We start from the raw sequence: 18283 nt of genomic DNA, 5'->3' as shown, positions 1-18283 counted from the left end.
TAGAATTTCAAAGCGTAAAATAAAATGAATTTAATTGACACAATAGTTACCTGTAAGAGCAGCAAACAGATTTTCAAATTCCGAGTTCATTGACACTGTATCATAATTACGCTCATCATATATGAGCCTGTTTCCCAACTGTTCAAGAACATAAGCATCCGGATATGGAATAGGACTAAAATCCTTTAGTGTCCTTATATTTGCTTGAAGCAGTTTCTCAATTTCTATTAAAGTCAAATTTTGTAACTCTTCTTGTGTGAGGACCAATTCTGCATTGATATGAGAAATTGAGTTATAATACTGTTGGTAAGTCATCTGTAGGTTGTTATTAAGAAATTGTTTTGTTTGCTATTTTATTATGTCTAACAAACCTGGATTTGCAGCCAATGTTCTTTGTGTATGTAAGACACCATCAGATAATAGGAGCCAAGTTTGTTCCCAAACATGTGCAGGGCGATTAACAGCACCAGACAAAAGCATGATAACAAACAGTTTTTGAAGAAAATGACCAGTCCCCCAATGACTTGCCTCCTTTATAGCAGCTATGTATTCTTTGTCGTCTTCAAGAAATCCCATTGCAAAGCATGCATCTCTGAATGTATCATACTGGATGTTATCCACGGTCCTGATTTCCTCATAAGTTGTTGGTCCTTTTGCCACCGTCAACATCATGCGTAGGTAAAACAGTTCACCAGTTGTTGGCGGAACCCATATGAGACGTCCAATGGTGAAGCCTTTTTTCCGCGGTTTCCATTCTCTCTGTTTTTTGTGATAAACAAACTTTGAGACAAATTGACCATAAGTTAATGTTTGTGCCTCTTCATATTTAGCATTTGCCACCAGCCATGCAGTAAACATTGATTCAGTCACACTTGCAGTTTCCAGCACATTTTCCATGCGTGCATAATCTGTATAGTATATAGGTTTCTCCCCAACCAAATGATAGAACATACGTTCCACAGCTGGTTTTCTGCCATGAATATTGTAAGAGTAAATGCGCCAGCACGCTTCACTGGGAGAGACATACCTGCAGTCGAGATATTGTTGGATTTCATCAACAGGTTGATTGCTATTTGTTGAAACTGCTGCTGTTATTCTGTCATAGCCTTTATTGATATATTTGAAAAGATATTTTATGGAAGTACTCTGATTACACCATTCCATGTTTATATGTGCCTGGTATTTCATAAGAAATCTGGTGTTATATGGAACCACATGTCTGTTGTCCAAGGTGATACCATTTTTTTCAATAGTGAAGGTTTTTGATCTTCTCCTATACAGTGGATATCCCTCTGCATCAACAATAGTGTGTTCAATAAACTTTTTGGGATAGTATTTAGAACATCATCCATTCTTCATACATGTGAGGTCACGCGCGCAAGGCCACAGGGTCCATGCATCATATGTGCCTTAACCAATTTGTATAAATTGGGATGAACAGTCAGGTCGGGAATTTCAGCAGAAATGATCTTGTCTATGTCAGATGGTGTTGGGTATTTGCTCTGAGGGTGTAGGAATATCAATATGTGAGCATGTGGCAATCCCCGCTTTTGGAATTCAATGGTGTACATATCTATTAAATTGAAAGTTAGTTTGATGTAATATTTTGGTACTACACAGACACATGATTGAAAAGTAGTATAATTAAATGAAACAACTTACATGCAATCACTTTTCCAACGACATGGTGTTTTGTAATATCATCCATGAGGGTATCAAACTTTATTTTGAAAACTTTTGAAATGATATCTGGCCTATCATGGGATTGTAGACCTGTTCCTGACAATGCTCTTTTAATTTCAGGCCAATTTGGGTTGCAGGTAAAAGTAACAAATAAATCAGGGAATCCCAATCGACTTGAAATGGCCATACTGTCAAAATATAGTTGATCCATATATCTCTTGCTACCAACAAATGTTGATGGCAGAACAACTCGTTTCCCTCGCTTTTGGTGTTCATTTCTTCTATCGCCATCAGTTTGAGCGGTCAAATTATTATATTTGCCTACTCTTAACTTCGATTGATTATCTCTCAACCAATTCAGTCGTTCGAATTCCATCATAGCATAGCCGTCGACTAAGAATTGTTGAAATAGGCGTCTTGAGTAAAGTAGTGTTTTTGCCTCTTTGCGACGTTGTTGTAACCGGTAAGAAAACCAATCCTTAATGCTTTGACGGTTTCTCCTAGTGACCTCAGTTTCATGGCGATATCTGTGCAATATATTTTTCCTGTAACCATCTTCCCCATAAGGAAATATAAGAGGATACTGATAAGCCAAATATGCTGGGTGAAACTCATCTATTCGTTGCAAACCACCATTGCGACGCTGAATTAAGATGTCCCTTTTATCAGCAGAATCAATGTCTCCCACAATGAGCGCAGCCACTTCTGAGACAGTAGGTTTGTTGTAAACACGGCCATCTTCGGATCTATCAGAAATAAGCCTGAGTTTTAAATCTGTGAAAGAATTTGTCCTTAAAACATCCCTTTCCATTCTAAAAGCTTTGGAATGAACATTGTGCTCATCTAACATCATCTTGAGCTTATTGACAACCGGGCGCTCGATGCCTTTGTTGTCCCTGTTTATTTTTCGCAGTCATGAATAAATAGTTTAACAAAATATTTTTTTAAAACAATTGTGTAATTATGTCTGAGCAAGCTTACTTGAAACATTTTATTCTGTGTTCAACTTCATTGTCCGTGTCATAGATGTATAATTGAGCATATTGCGGAGGTTGCCCGGTTTCTGGCAGTAGTGTACCAATTCGATGACAGGTCTGACCCTGCAGTCTCAAAGTAGGGGGTCCTCCTCTTTTAGAGTATGTTGTGTCGAACTTCATTCCAGGGGAAGTGAAGGAGAACATTGCGTTGTATGTTCGTATGTTAGCCTGGTAGTTTTTACTATCTGAATATGTTTTATTAAATAGAAGATCTTGCAACACCTGTGGAGGTTGTTCAAGGAACAGGAGAACAATTTTTCCTCCACGGCAGCAACGATAAAAGCGAGGAGTTACTGTAATTTTGTGTCTATTCACTTTTTCTTGGTACCACATACATGCTTGGCAGTGTGCGCATTCATAATTTTGGTCGCCAATATCGTAATATTCTGAAAGAAGAAAGCACAATACTGAATATGTCTATTAACAGAAGAAGTGTACATCATTTGGTTATCAGTGTATGATATGGAAATACCTTGAAGATGGGCCTCCTGTAATTGTGCCGGGACTGAATCTTCGTCAGAGTCGGAACTATTAGAAGAATTTAAATTATTGTCAGAGTTGGAGTCATCATTGTCTTGATAATGAAATCCAATAGACATATTATGATTTGAGGTAGATGGATGATCCATGGACTGACTTGACATTATAATTTGAAGTAGATGCATGATCTATGTTCTGACTTTGACTAACAATGTTGTTTGTATTTTGAACCCTACTAACTTCAGTATTGAACAAATTTCTCAATCTTTTTCTGTTATCCAAGATTATCTTCCTTCTCTTTCTAGCCATAGCCGTTTCAATAGTGGTTTCATATGTTGCAGAGGATGTAAAATTATGATTTAAATGGGAAGTGAGGTTGCTTGATCTGACATGGTTTCGATAATCCCTCTTTTCTTTAAGAATAAGCTTTCTCTTCTTTCTTGCAATGGATGTTTGAGGAGCAGTGTTTTTAACAACATCTGTTACCATCACAAACACAAAAGTAGGATGAATAATAATACTACAAATAAGATTGATTTGTACAGATTTATGCATACAATATGAGATGTATAGCATGCTACTTCATGGCTTTGAATACTAAAAGTTTACAGTTTCTAATTGAAGGGGAATTGGTGGGTTAAAATGTCATGAATGCAGTGTTGATTTTAATTTTTCTTTCATACTTGAATATATATGAAGTTGGAACTGAATATGAATAGAATGATAGTTATAGATTTAAATTACCACTTATCCCTCCCTTATAACTGTTGTGTGTGTTAAATGTATTTAATTTAATCTATACAGGTTATTTATAATATTTTATTTGATGGATGTGTTACTATTTTAAAAAGACTTTAAGTAAAAACTAATATTATAAGTAAATAGAAACTGAACAGTTAACCCACTCTCTGCATGTACCAAGTACTTGTTTCCTATTGCACTGAATAGAAGTTTAGCATTACAACTGCTTGCGGTTAGGGTTTTCGACAATGGCATCTTCACACGGTGGTCCTTCTGTGCGGATTCCCTCTGATGATGAAAATGATTTCAGGTATGAGCAGTTAATTTTATTTCACCTTTGCTTTGCCGTACAAAATAGGGTATATTGGTATACAAAATATGGTAATGTGGTAATAACACTTAACAGCATTTAGTGATGGGTGTAGTATCAATAATACTTTAATGTTGTATTATGTGTGATATTTGTCAAGAAATCAAATGCGACTGAATGACTATTGTGGTTTTTTATTGTTGGATTGTATAGCCCGTGGTTGCTCGGTATATGACTATTGCTTAGTAAAGAATGCTTCATATGCGGTTCGTTTTTAATCCATATTTGATGTTGGAACAGCGATGATCAGGCAATGGAAATCATAGAAGAATTGGTAAAGGAAACAGGGTACGATCCTAAGGTGGAAAGAAAACGCAGGAATAAACAGTGCAATGTCATCCCTGGTCGTGTTGTGTCGAATGTTGATGTTGGCACACAAAATAGCGCAAGTGTTAAAAGCAATCCCAATGCAGGACCTATAAAGGTAAAAGAGGAATCAACAGACATTGACACAAATGAAATCAAAGTTTCAGAAGTTGGTGAAGCAAGTGGATCAAAAGAGGGTAAGAAACAAAAGGGTAAAGTGGTGAAAAAAGCAAAGGTGGGTACAGACATTACTGTAGACAGTTCTACAGGGGCTCAAAATTTTTTCTGGAACACCCATGTTACAAATGCTAAATCTACACAGCAGAATGTAATGGTAAGGAGATATTTGAATATGAGCATCATGTTATTGAAAATGTAAATAGTATATAATGTCAATAGTTCCCTTATTTCCTGTATGCAGCATTTCCCTAAGGAAATCGCCAAAAGATGCCTTCGTCGCTTTCAAGATGAAATTAACCTGCTGGATGTGAGGACGAAGAACATTGTTACCTGTCAGGTTCACAAAGCTAACAGAAAGGGAATACCCCAGCCATATGAAAAGTACATGGCCCTGGGATGGTACGAATTCGCCAAATCTCTTAACCTGCGTAATGGGGATACAATAGCGTGGAGTATGTTGCGATGCTCTCCGTATATCTATGTGAAGGTTGAAAGACAATGAAGAAACTGCTGCTATTAGCTAACCCTGTACTATACCTGAATTTTAATGGTTATATTATATGTTGGGAATGTTATTTTGGTACATTGTGTTATATATATTCTGCTACATGTTATTTTGTAAGCACTTTATCAAAAATGGGAACACAGTAATATTGTGACCATTAGAAGATCTAATGTATAATCGTTTTCGGGACAAATTTTTGAAGTTCTCCTATTATATTCTATTAATCCGCTCTGATATGCTGTTAGTTAAAATGAAATCTGTCCCATAATATTGTATCAACATTATACTAAGATCAGACATAAAATTATTTATTGATAGTTAACATAGTCAAATGTTAAAAGTTCTGGTGTTTGTTTGTGAGGCACAATCAATGTTTTAGTTTACAATGTAATGACAGAAAGCTTAGGTTTTGCTAATCCAAACAAACCGTTCTTTGCGACATGATTATCGTAACTACATGCAGTAGAATATTCATTAGTATATCAGGGTCAACTTCGGATCGATATGAAATAATAAAAAGAATCAAAAAGGTTTATATTGTAAGGTACAGTTAAAATGGAATGTTCGATATATGTTCAAAAAGAATCAAAATAATTAATAATAGTATATATAATATGTAGTTGAATTTGAATCATTTGAATATAATAAGACACACAAACCATAAATAATTCTTAAATCAAAATGAACATAACAGAAACACATAGCCAGCATTCATGCACTAATTATTACAGAAAACGAAATCACACACATGATTAAAAGCAAAGGAAACTAACATCCAGTTTTTATAACAAACACCTAAGCAAAACACACACGAAATAATAATAGATCTAATCAATCTTCTCCATTTTAATTATCTTCTTCAGCTTGTTTGATGACAGTTCTCCATCATGTAATCCGTCCAAATCAGTGGATTCACTTGATGCAGCAGGAAGATGCCTCTTACCACCAGGTGTGACAGCATCAGGCTTGTGCTCAGATGTAATTTCCAGGTCCTGCAAGGCCACGATGAAGACTATTAGTTAGGAATATTGATATAAATGTAAGTAGGTAAGTGTCTTGCAGTGAAACTTACTGTAACCAATTCACAGTCTTCATTGGCATCTGTTTTATCCTCATCAACACTCTCTTTAATCTATATATAGTTAAACACAGTTTTCAGTATAATATAATCATAGGAAAAGTAAAAAAATGCATACACAGTTTAAAATTTCTACCTCCAGAGTCTCAGGTATGACAGTTTGGATTGGAATAGGTTCCTTGAGAATTTACCAAAGAAAATCAAAATCAGGCAAAAAATTGTTATAATATGAAGTCCTCTTTTATAAAACAAATGTCAGTTTATAAGAGCTGACCTCATCTGTTCCCCATTTTTCCTTAAGTTGCTGGATAATAGGATCATTTTTTATAATCATAACGACAGAACAGTTCTTCCAGCGTGGATGCCACTTAACCTTCATAGCCATTTCCAACTTCAACAACTGATCAAGTGCTAACGGAAAGTCCAATGGATCAGTAATTCCACCCTATTTAAACAACTGGCCATATTAGTGTACACAGAGTATCGGAAAGTACATTCTAATTCGTCTGCACAATATAAATATAACCTGAATCATAGTGTTACGAAGTTGGGATGCAGATAAACCCAACAACATTTCACATTCTCTGTTCCAGAAGACAAAATTGCAGCTTTTGCCCCCATGAGTAACCTCAATCTCAATCTTATACCTGAACATCATAAGAAGTCGTTCCGTTAAAAAAGCAGACAACATAGAAACATCACAAACATGACAGAAACAACATATATTAGGTGAGAACAACTAAAACCTAAGGACTTCAGCCATGGTTTCATAACCAGCTTCACACTCAAAGGGGGGCTGTCCCCACGCGCTATAGATTGACACATATGACAGGCACGATAGTACCATCCAAACGGAGACGCTACTAATAATTTTGTTGTAGCGACAGTAGCACAAAATGTAACCTGGACAAATAGCAGCCAAAATCTGAAATAAGTGACGCACTAAATGATGAGGTTATAATTATGATAATATAGGAAAATAGAAAGACATACATCCGTAAGTTGAATAATCTCAGCAATAGGTAAAACAACAGCCTTTGAGAACAATTTTTGCACAGGAGTCAGCTGTTGATTTTCAGAACTTTGGGAGGAATATTGGGAATTCCCTCCAAGTTGTTCAGACAGGGTTACCCTGCTCTCCTCAGGCATTCTGCAGAGCATGGATCATTATCAAATTCATACATGAAAAAAATAATTGCACATAATGGATGACACTATCAACATACCTATCAATAAAGTCTTTCATGACAGGAAAATTAGCATCAACACATAAAAGGGTCACATTGTAGGTGTTTGTCACAGACAGAGGATACTTTCCTGCAAATTCAAATTATACCTTGTCAATATATTTATCACAGATTTTGTAGTTTTAGTATTAATTTAAAAAATAAGTCATGGAATAACCTTCTTCCTTCACTTTGGCATACTGAAGCAACACAACTGTAGGGAGTGATGCAGCAACCCTAACTTTGTTAAACTTGATGAACTGATCCGCGTATGATTCCCACAGAGTACAGTTCAACATGTTGTTGCTAAACCATGATCACAACACATTAAGATATATAACATGATTCATATATCAGAGAGTCTAATGTATAAAAAAACAAACCTGTGGTCACGCAACATCATGCTAATTTGCTGCTTCTTTGCGCCCGACTCAGTCTGTGCATAACCAATACTATCCACCATTCCAACGACATATGAAATAAATTTATTAATTTCACACGGCTAAAATGCATCAAAACATGAGATAATAAAACAGCCAAAAACTATACTCACGAATCAGAACATGTTTGTCAAACCTCCCTGTTATGATGTCCGAAAAACTTGTAAATAAAATCGATTTCGGGGGTATCTCATGTTTGTCTTCATCAAGAACAGACGTTCTAGCAGTAAACTTGATCATATATTTGTGTCCTGATGCCCTGAACGCCAGGACATAAGGCACCACCTTAAAATTAGATACAGTATAAGTATGCCCTAATAAGCATTTTTCGGTGAACACCGACACATGTGGTGCTGGAACAACAGCATGAATATCATCTCCCTGCGCCAGAAACCAAAAAATGATTCAAACTATACAAACATAGGTAAATGATAAACATACTGAAACATAAACAGGGTAATCACCAATTTGTCAACAAAGATCATTTCAAAATGTTCCTTGTTGTTGGAGACAACATTTCATCTGTGGTGAATTCTAACAACAATCTTCCAAAGCTCTTTTCCATCATTGATCTCTGCTATTCTCTCAACAGGCCTTGACATGATAATGCAAATTCACACTGCACTGAATGATAAACGCAGAAGTTAGCAAGCATGGAAAGAGAAGAACGAAATCACTGATAAATAGGCAAGCCATTTAAACAGGTAATTACTGCCATTGTGCAGTTTGGAACGTGGATAGGCACACAATGATGGACCTTACGTAACTGCAACAGCATGAGAAGCTGGGAGGGTGAAACTCCCACAGCAATAACTGCCGCAGCCCACCATGCAGATGAATGATCAGAAAATCAGTATTAACCGCCAAAGCTGATGTGGATTAACCATGGAACAGATGCTGATGTGGATAGCCTAAGAATTGCTCAAATGGTAGAGTTTTCTTATATGATAGATTTTAAAAAAAATTTAAAAAAAAACTTTTTATAAAAATTTTAAATAAAAATTTTAAATAATTTTTTTGTTTAAATAGTTATTTTTAAAATGTGATTTTAGGCATTTCATTTATTTATAGAAAAAAAATTTGAATATCAAAATTTTAAACAATCACTTAATTTTGAAGCTATTTCAAATAGATTTTCATAAAAATCATTTTTAAAATATAACTTTTTTTTTTTAAAATTATGATTTTGAATAAGTTTTGATCTTAATGTATGTTTATGTCACGAGATTTCAAAATTAGAATTTCATTTTTAAAAAAAGGAAAAATAAAAAAATTATAATATTTTGAAGAATAATTTTGAAAAATTTATTTTAAAAAATATAAAAAAAATCAATTTTTTAAAGTTGAAACAAATAGATCATTTATTTCTCTAAAAATCAGAGTGTAAAAAGTAAAAAAAAAAAAAAAAAAAAACTAGCCACCCTCTATCATTGAATTCATTGACAATATCTGTCTCTCAATCATGAGAGTAACATAAACTATAAAACCCATACAAAAATAAAATAAAATGAAACGTTCATATTTTTTTTTCGTGCTTATGAAACGTTCATATTTTATTCTTTCTTAAGTTATTATTATGAGACTTTTATATAATAACCATATTGAAATTAGAATTATTCTTTTTAATATTATCATTTTTTAACAGCTACCTAATGACAGAGACTCATTCTCTAGGTCGTCTTCATCTCTATGTAAAGCATTACAAATACATTTTTTAATAATAGAAAAAGTACGAATAATATTATAACGCATAGAAATTAAATTAATCACACGATCTAATATCTTTACCACTAACAATGACACGTATGTCACGATCAATATTAGGATTTGAGAAATCTACTTCAGAATTATTTCAACTTTTTACATTACATGTTTCATCAATATTATCCCTTAAAATCAAAGGATTTTTTTTGAAAATTTCTTTGGCCACCTCCCTATGGGGGTCACCCCCAGCGAAAATCCCAAAATATCCCTGCTTCGGAAATGAACTTCCGAAGCGCTTTCTTTTTAAAAAAATTTCCTTAATTCGGAAGTGCATCTCCGAAAACACCTCATGGGGGTGTCTGCGGAGATGAACTTCCGAAAACACCTTTGTTCAGATTTTGGGGGGTTTCGGAAGTTCATTTCCGAATTATGCAGAAACTGTGTTTTTTTTTATGTTTTATCTAAAACAGTCTCGCATTTTAATTAAACGTAAACGCCAAATAAAATAAGCAATAGATAAACTGAAAATACTAATATGATAAATAAACAAAAAAAAAATACTAATCCGATGAAAATAATATATACAAACCGAAAAAAATAAAAATAGTGTGCTAAAGATACAATCCGATAACAAAAAATATATAAACCCGACCACTACTGGGTGTACCTAAACCTCTCGCCCTGAGACCTCCTCTGCCGCGTGTATGTCGCCGCACGGTCCGCATCAGTGACGATCATCTCCATCACGGCGACTGCCTCTGGACCGCCCCGCTCCACGATACCTCGATCCAACGCGTCCTGCCCAATCATCGATATCCGCTGGCAAATCGGCATGAGATCAATGGCGTGATCATCCTCGGCCTGCTGGTTCTCCAAGATCTCCTCGTGTGCTGGCCTAGGAGCGCCGGGAATGTCGGGTCTCAGAAGAGGATGTGACACCCGGTAGAACCATGTGACGTATCCCTCCTCACTGTGCCAGTCCTGGGTGACCCGAGTGAGACGGTACTCCAGCGGTACCACATAATCCTCCCAATGCTCCCATATGGCAGTGAGCTGCACTCCGGTCACAGTGTCGGGAGCAGCCTCAAAGGGTGACCTGGGTATCCGCTGCACGAATCCGAACTGACGCATGCACCGCTCAGGGAGATATCGAACCATGACGCCGGTCCCGCAAGCCAACCAGCCAGAATAAAGTGCAATGCCATCAAAGGGGACAATCTGAGCGTAGTCGATGAACGGCCTCCAGGTGACGTCGTCGTGCAGAGTGCGGTCCAGGTATCCACGGTATAGTCCCACCGTATCGTTCCCCCTCTGGAGATCGTATCTGGCGGCCCTGGGCAAGGCGTCCACGTACGCAGGATCGAGGTGGTAGCCGTGGATGCGGGAGAAGTAGGAGATGATCCAGCTCTGAAACAGAAACAAGATAATGTATTAAAATTAAATACGAAACATATATAAATAAATAAATACGATAATGTATTAAAATAAAACGTACCGTAAGCAGTATGCAGGATCCGACGAACTGCCTCGTCCTCTAGTTGGAGGCCTCATTCAGCTTCTAGTAGAGATATGCCAGAGTAGCTGACCCCCAGTTCCACTGGTGAACGGTATCCAGGTCCATGAAATAGCGGAGGTAGGCCACGTCGACGTACCTGGCACTCTTGTCCACAAAGCATGCAGCGCCTACCACATGCATGTACCAGCACCGGAGAGCGCATCCGCGGTGGTACTCCCTGAATAGGTCGTTACCCTCCTGCTCGGCCTCGGCCGCCGCGTCCAGGTGAAACTCAAAATAGAGGCTCAGTGTGTTGAACCGGACATGACACCCAGAAGTCGAGACGCACTCCAGGTGAGCAACCTCGTGCGGCATGCCCAAATAGTGCATCATCCACTCAATGGCCTCGACCCTCTGGATCCTGGAGTGGTCCAACAGCCACCCCCTGATGGGCAGGTGGAGAAGACACTGGACGTCATGCAAGGTGATCGTCAACTCCCCCACCGGCAAGTGGAAATAATACGTCTCCTTGTGCTAGCGCTCCACGAATGCCCCCTGCATGCCGGTGCTGATGGTGGTGTACCCGGTCATGCAGAGCCCGCTAAGCCCTGAACCTCGCACATGGTCGTTAAACCACTGAGCTGCTGGTTTAAACAGACCGAAAATCTTCCTGGAGTGATTCACCATTTTCAATGGCTCTCTCTCCTGTTACAAAAAAAACAAATAAGCGAGAAATACACGGTAAAATTATAAAAAATGGTGACAAATAAACGGCTAAGTTAAAAAAAATACCTCTCCCTCCCAGATCCGCCGAGCGACGTGATCCTGGTAGTGAATCAACAGGGAAGTGTCAAAAGGCCCTCCCGGATAGCTATCCACCTCCTGCTCCTCCTCCTCCCCGACTGGAGGGTCAACATCCGGTATCACCTCCTCCTCATCCTCATCCTCTCGCTGGCGGGAAGAAGATACCCGAGCCAGCCTACTCCTAGAGCCTGAAGCAGATGAACTTTCCACCAAGTCCTGTGGAACACGCACACGGCGTCCCCGGCCCCGCCCGCGTGTCGACGCCAGCTGCGCCGCCGCCCGCTCGCGTCTAGCCGACGCAGTCTGGGACTCCCTGCCCTGTCTGATGCGTGCTGGCTGGTTGCCTGACATGTTCCTGTAAACAATCGAAATCGATTAATATGCGAGACAAATGAAAAAACAAAAAAAAAATGCACTTCTGATACAGTTCGGAAGTTCATTTTCGAAACTGGGATGGAGGTGTTTTCGGAAATGAACTTCCGAAACACCCCTGCGCAGAGCTTTTCTGCAACCTACAATGGCAGACCCCAAAATCAAAATTCAAACCTATGTATACACATTCTAAACATCCTAAATATCACTATAAACCTAACCTAATACATTTTTTGCTATTTGTAAACACCCTAATATACATTTTAATCATAGATCTTAAAATCAAAATGCTTACCTATTGAATAGATTGGAGGACTTTAGAATGTAATAGAGCAAGTAGATGGAGCCTTTGAGGTAGCTTGGAACTGGTTTGCACAAAAATCTCTTTGGGGTTGAATTTGAAGAAGATTAGGGTAAATGATTTGGGGGAGGGGGCTGTTTTGCTTAATCTGCAAAACGCGCAGTATTTCGGAAATGAACTTCCGAAAATGTGTTTTCGGAAATGCATTTCCGAAATAAGTTAAATTTTTCAAAAAAAATGCGCTTTCGGAGATGCATCTCCGAAAACACCTTTTTCTTACATTTCGGAAATGCATTTCCGAAGCCAGGGGTAGTTTGGGTTTTTCACCAGAGGTGGACTAGAAGGTAGGGAGGTGGCCAAAGAAATTTTTTTTTTTTTTTAATATTGACCTAAATATAAACACTTATTTTAACATGAAACAAAAGTACATTTATTCCTAAAAATATTGATAAATAGTATTAATCTTATTGTATACATATCCTGATTTCTGATCAATGGAGTTGCAAATAGATGAAATTAATTCAAAGAAATTTGATAAAAATATGAGATGGTCCTTTCATGCTAAAAGATATTCTAAATGATGTGTTTAAGAACGAGACTATTTCTCACAAAAACATATCAATCAACACAAAAAGTGATATGTATATATAATCACAACTTACACATACAAGTAGTCTTGTACTAATTAAATGTTTGAGTTTTTCTCATAAAAATTAGTAGGTTTGACCCCATCCATTTATTTGCTAACATCTTTTGAACAAAGTTAAAAAAATGGCCACTTAGATTATTAGTGTTCACATTACAAGTTTCAACAAAAAAGATATCCAACATGTTCCACTTGAGTGGCTTTAATTTTCTTAGAATATAATTTGTCTTTGTCAACATAGCCATCCTATATAGACATTACATAAAGTCAATGTTCCAATTTTATTTCCTCAATTACCAACTCTGTTGTTATTGGCAAATTTTTTATGAAATAAATAAAATAAGATAGTTTAATTAAATATGATAGGTGTGGACAAATTTTATCCGTCTGATTTAAATCAACCGATTTGTTGGTTATTTTGTACAAGCGAATCAGATCGGATTGAGTGTCAGGTTGATTTAATTGTTTAATTTGGATATTATCGAGTTGTTTCGGTCGGATTCAGATGATTATTTTGGATCTGTCAAAAACCAAATCCAACCGAACTCAATCAAAATTTATTTTATATATTTTTATTTCTATAAGGCTAAGTTATTATCATTTTTATAGTTGTTATCACAATAATATAAAAATACGTACTATAAAATTTTGAATATTATTTAATTTTTAATTTAAATTTTTTTGATTATTATTTAGTTTGTAGTTTAAAGTGGGATAATGTCAATAATATCAAAAATGTTATCACAATCAATAATAAAAATAGTTATTCTTTAATTATTCTAAAGTTTTATTTATTTAAAAAAAATGAAAATGTGAAATTTTATTAAAAAATAATCATTGTAATGAGTTTATTCTAATAAATATTAAATCAATATAAAACTCACTCGATTTATCTGCTTAACAGACTTAACTGAATCTGACGAAAACAAAAAAATTTCGATCGAAATTGGATCATAAATGAAACCGCGGTTTACGTTGAATTTAAGTTTTAGGTCCGATACCGACCCAAATTGACCGATTATCCCCTAAAATATGTATGTCTTTATTTTTAAATATTGTGTAGAATATGAAAATTTATTATATAATTTTTTTTCTGAAATTTTAAAGAAAAACTATATAAGTTATATTTCACTAAAAAATAATTACATCATCTATTTTCATTTTAAATAAGTGAGAACGAGACAAAAAAAAGTTTTTGTGGACCTTTAAAATAGATTATATATCTAAAATACATAAATACCATTGTTAACCCTCTCTAACTTTTTGGATTTTTTCATAACTCTGGTGGCCTTGAAATTCAATTGAGTTAAACTTTTTAGTATTTCTTAAAGAAAAGAATAAAATTGGACCGCCTAAATGTACTATAGTCTGCCCCCTTTGCATAATTAAATTCTTTCAACAATAATAACATTAGCAAGAGATATAAATGAACTCCTAAACCTAAACACATGGTTAGATTTTTATTCAAGAGGCAAAAGGAACAATAGCATTAAAATTGGAGACATAGGCACAAGAAATCACATGGTTAGATTATTGAGTACGAGAGAAATGACTTTTTCCTAAAATGTTCTAGGGAGAATGAAACAAAATACAAGAATAAGAAAAAAAAAAAGATAATGTGTATTTATTGAAATAATTGAATAAAATGTGTTAGATGTGTGTGTCTGTACACCTTTATAATTTCCGTTTGTTGTTAGTATGTTCTAGGAGCCTAATTCGAAGTTGCATGATATTATTTTAATTTTTTTTATATTTATCATCGAATTATATTTATATTTAAATTGTTTAAAATCAAACACACTAAAGAATAATAGTAATTAGAGGTGTTGCGGTGCGGTTTTAACTTAAAAAATCATTTAAACCACAAGAGAAAAAAGTGTGCGCTTCAGTTTGGTTCGGTTAGCTTTTAGAAATAAAACTGAACCAAATCAAATCAATGCGGTTTGGAATAGTTCGATTGGTTCGATTTTTTTACAAAAATTTATTGAGCCATACATACACATATAGATGACAACATAACTTTGTATTTTGTCATTTATGCGTTATCAATTGACAACGAAATTCATCATATTTGAATAACAACTTTCAATTTAATATAAAAAAATAAGATTAGATAAAAGTGGAATAAAAAACATAAAATAGTAGCATAAAACAATATCAAAAACATTATGATGAAATAGAAAAAAACATGAGATGAAAAAGAAAGAGCAAAAGAGAGGAGAGATTATATAAGAAAAGGAACATTAAAAACGTAATTGGAAGAGAGAACAATAGATAAAAATAATAAGATGAAAAAGAAAGAACTTAAGAGATGAAAGATTAGAAAAGAAGAGGTGATATGTAGTTGGAAAAGAAGATGAGAAGAATGCGCAATGTAACACCCCAAATCTACCCCGAAATAAGCAGGAAAATCAGAGTGCAAAAATCTTAAAAACAATTCAAGCATCATGATTCGAGGCGTCACATCTAATCGACTAATAACACATTCGCATATCATGTTCATCAACATAGATACATAACATATATAAAAGACGGCAATGACCAATGCATTAATCATCAATGCCAAAAAGTAACCACATCGCAGCAGAAATCAAATATCAACATCAATCTAAGTCATAACATCATGTCCAACATGGCGCAATATATCCAACAAGTCTCAGCATAAAATAATGATGAAAGGCAACAAAAGGTAAACAACAAGAAGCAAGACATAAGCAAGTAATCCGGCATCCCCCCGAGTGCTACGTATCAGAGCATCGACACACCGACTCGAGCTATAAGGTACACGACTACTCTGCGTCATCACCTGCACGTTACCAACGAAGGGTAACATTCAAACAGAAGGAGTGAGATATCATTCCCGATAAAGAAACGTATGATAATATTCAAAGCATAGTAAGGATCATATCATACATATATCACCACTTCTCATCACATAACATGTTATACAGTTCAATTCGCTAAACATCTAGCAATACAGTAAGATTATCAAGTAACAAGTATAACATCATATTTCATTCACAAGTATAATACGAATACATCAAACAAGCATCTCATCGCTACGTCTCAACAATGTCTCATCACCACATCATATAAACACATATTGAGTATGACATCACATGCCATTTCAATGCGACTCGACTTATGTAAATGCATGTGGTACCAATTTGAAGTAAAACTCCCACCGTCTCAATTTTGCCATTGGGCACACCGTTACTATTTGCCAATAAGGCCACCGTCACTTTTGTCAAAAGGCCACCGTCGCTTATGCAAATGAATGGGACACAATGAATGCAACATCCACACCAACACAACACATACAACACGGACAATACATCACAACATCACTCAAAATCACCGTCGAACATCATCAATATAATGTCGAACTTCAACAACAACAAAATCACCAACATTCATAAGAATGCATCACGTCATTATCAAGTCATTAGGTTACATCATCATACAACAACAATTCATCTCACAACAACAATTCAATTCAAGAAAAAGATTCACAAGATTTTCCAAAGATATTCAAAACGTATTGAATGGAAAGACATCAATCAGAGCTTCCCGAAGTTTCAAACGACATACGAAAAGGAGTTACGAATCAAAAGTTACACATATTTGAATTTTCCCAAATCTGCCTTCAGTTCGCGGCGCCATCCATGTTTGCGGCGCGATGACAGAAATTTTCCCAAATATGCCTACAATTCGCGGCGCCATCCATGTTCGCGACGCGATGACAGAAGTTCTGCTGTTCGCGGGGCGAACTGAACAAAAATCAGAATCTCAGTTCAGCTAACAGCTACAGGTTCCAATAAAAAATCACCCAAAATCTCATTCTAGACCAAATCCAACACATATTAGTGATACCTAGCATGTTACTACTCATGGGCAATCATTATAACATCATTCAACACAACAATTCACAAAAATCCAATTGATTTCACTCAAAACCTAACATTTATCAAGAAAATGATTCAATACATATAACCCTTAAATCCCACCATGAACTATCATCATACATCCCTTTAGAATGAAAGAACCCCACCCTTACCTTAGGTTTTGGATTGAAGCCAACTCTATCTTCAACCTTGAGATTCTCCTCTTCTCTCCTCTCTTCTCTTCTTTCACCAAAAACCCCAAATGAGCTTCTAACTTCTATTTCTCTAAAACCCTTATTTTGTGAAACTCATACTAACTTCCTAATTGCTATTGGGCTCTAATTAACACTCCCCACTTACTAATGCCAACTTAGGCCCAATAACTCTTCTAACTCGTGTTATTTACTATAAAAACTCAATGGATAACACAAAGAGCACAATTAAATAAAATACTTAAATGAAAAACGGGTGTTACACGCAATATCGCTATGAGAGATTTGAGAAGACTTAAACTGAAACCTTAAGTGTAAGGAAGAGAAAATCATTTGTAATTGTAAGGTTAAGGCATAATAGATTTCAATTTGGGTTGGATATAGGTTAAGTGAAGTTTGGGGGTTGTAACATAATGCAGTTTGGTTTGGTTTGTAAAATTCAAACCGCAAACCGAACCGAACTGCGCGGTTTGTTAATAAATGGCCCAAACACATTCAAACCAAATGAGATTTTTTGCTGTTTTGGTTTGGTTTAGTTTGCGGTTTTTTATTGGGCCGGTTTGGTTTTGAACACTCATAGTAACTAACATTAAACAGTTTCAAACAAAATTAATCGACCAACTAAATGCAAGTAAAATCTCAACAGCAAAAATAAGATAAAGAAAAAAACACGTATTAATCCAATTCAATTTACAATGATCTATTATAAGAGAAAGAAAGATTTTTTTATCACTACAATTCAAACTTTTCAATGAGAGATTGTGAGAACTGGGTCTAACTCTAGTGGGTCGAAGAGTAGCTTCTGCTTCGACAGAGATT

The 18283-nt window shown here is 35.8% G+C and overlaps 1 protein-coding gene across 1 annotated transcript; it reads right to left on the bottom strand.

Moving 5' to 3' along the window:
• Window positions 1-6129: 6129 nt before the first annotated feature.
• On the bottom strand, window positions 6130-7626 carry LOC131595911 (uncharacterized). The gene is made up of 8 exons (XM_058868439.1): window positions 7607-7626; window positions 7374-7530; window positions 7225-7283; window positions 6907-7027; window positions 6655-6825; window positions 6517-6558; window positions 6375-6434; window positions 6130-6294 (listed from the first exon to the last, which is right to left on the bottom strand). Exons 1-8 carry the CDS (start codon window positions 7624-7626, stop codon window positions 6130-6132), a joined length of 795 nt encoding a protein of 264 aa, XP_058724422.1.
• Window positions 7627-18283: the final 10657 nt, after the last annotated feature.

Source organism: Vicia villosa, linkage group LG1 (genome assembly GCF_029867415.1).
Source record: "Vicia villosa cultivar HV-30 ecotype Madison, WI linkage group LG1, Vvil1.0, whole genome shotgun sequence".
In the NCBI taxonomy this organism is placed as follows: domain Eukaryota; kingdom Viridiplantae; phylum Streptophyta; class Magnoliopsida; order Fabales; family Fabaceae; genus Vicia; species Vicia villosa.
Note: the sequence above shows the minus strand (reverse complement) of the source record. Positions and strands in the feature narration are given on the sequence as shown.

What these genes read in the sequence shown, in the direction of transcription:
- LOC131595911 (XM_058868439.1), bottom strand. Translation starts at nt 7,626, where the DNA reads ATGAAAGACTTTATTGATAG. An exon ending in ATGAAAGACTTTATTGATAG is followed by an intron (nt 7,531 to 7,606) that starts GTATGTTGATAG and finishes CATGCTCTGCAG; the next exon opens with AATGCCTGAGGAGAGCAGGG. An exon ending in GTAGCGTCTCCGTTTGGATG is followed by an intron (nt 7,028 to 7,224) that starts GTACTATCGTGC and finishes TATGATGTTCAG; the next exon opens with GTATAAGATTGAGATTGAGG.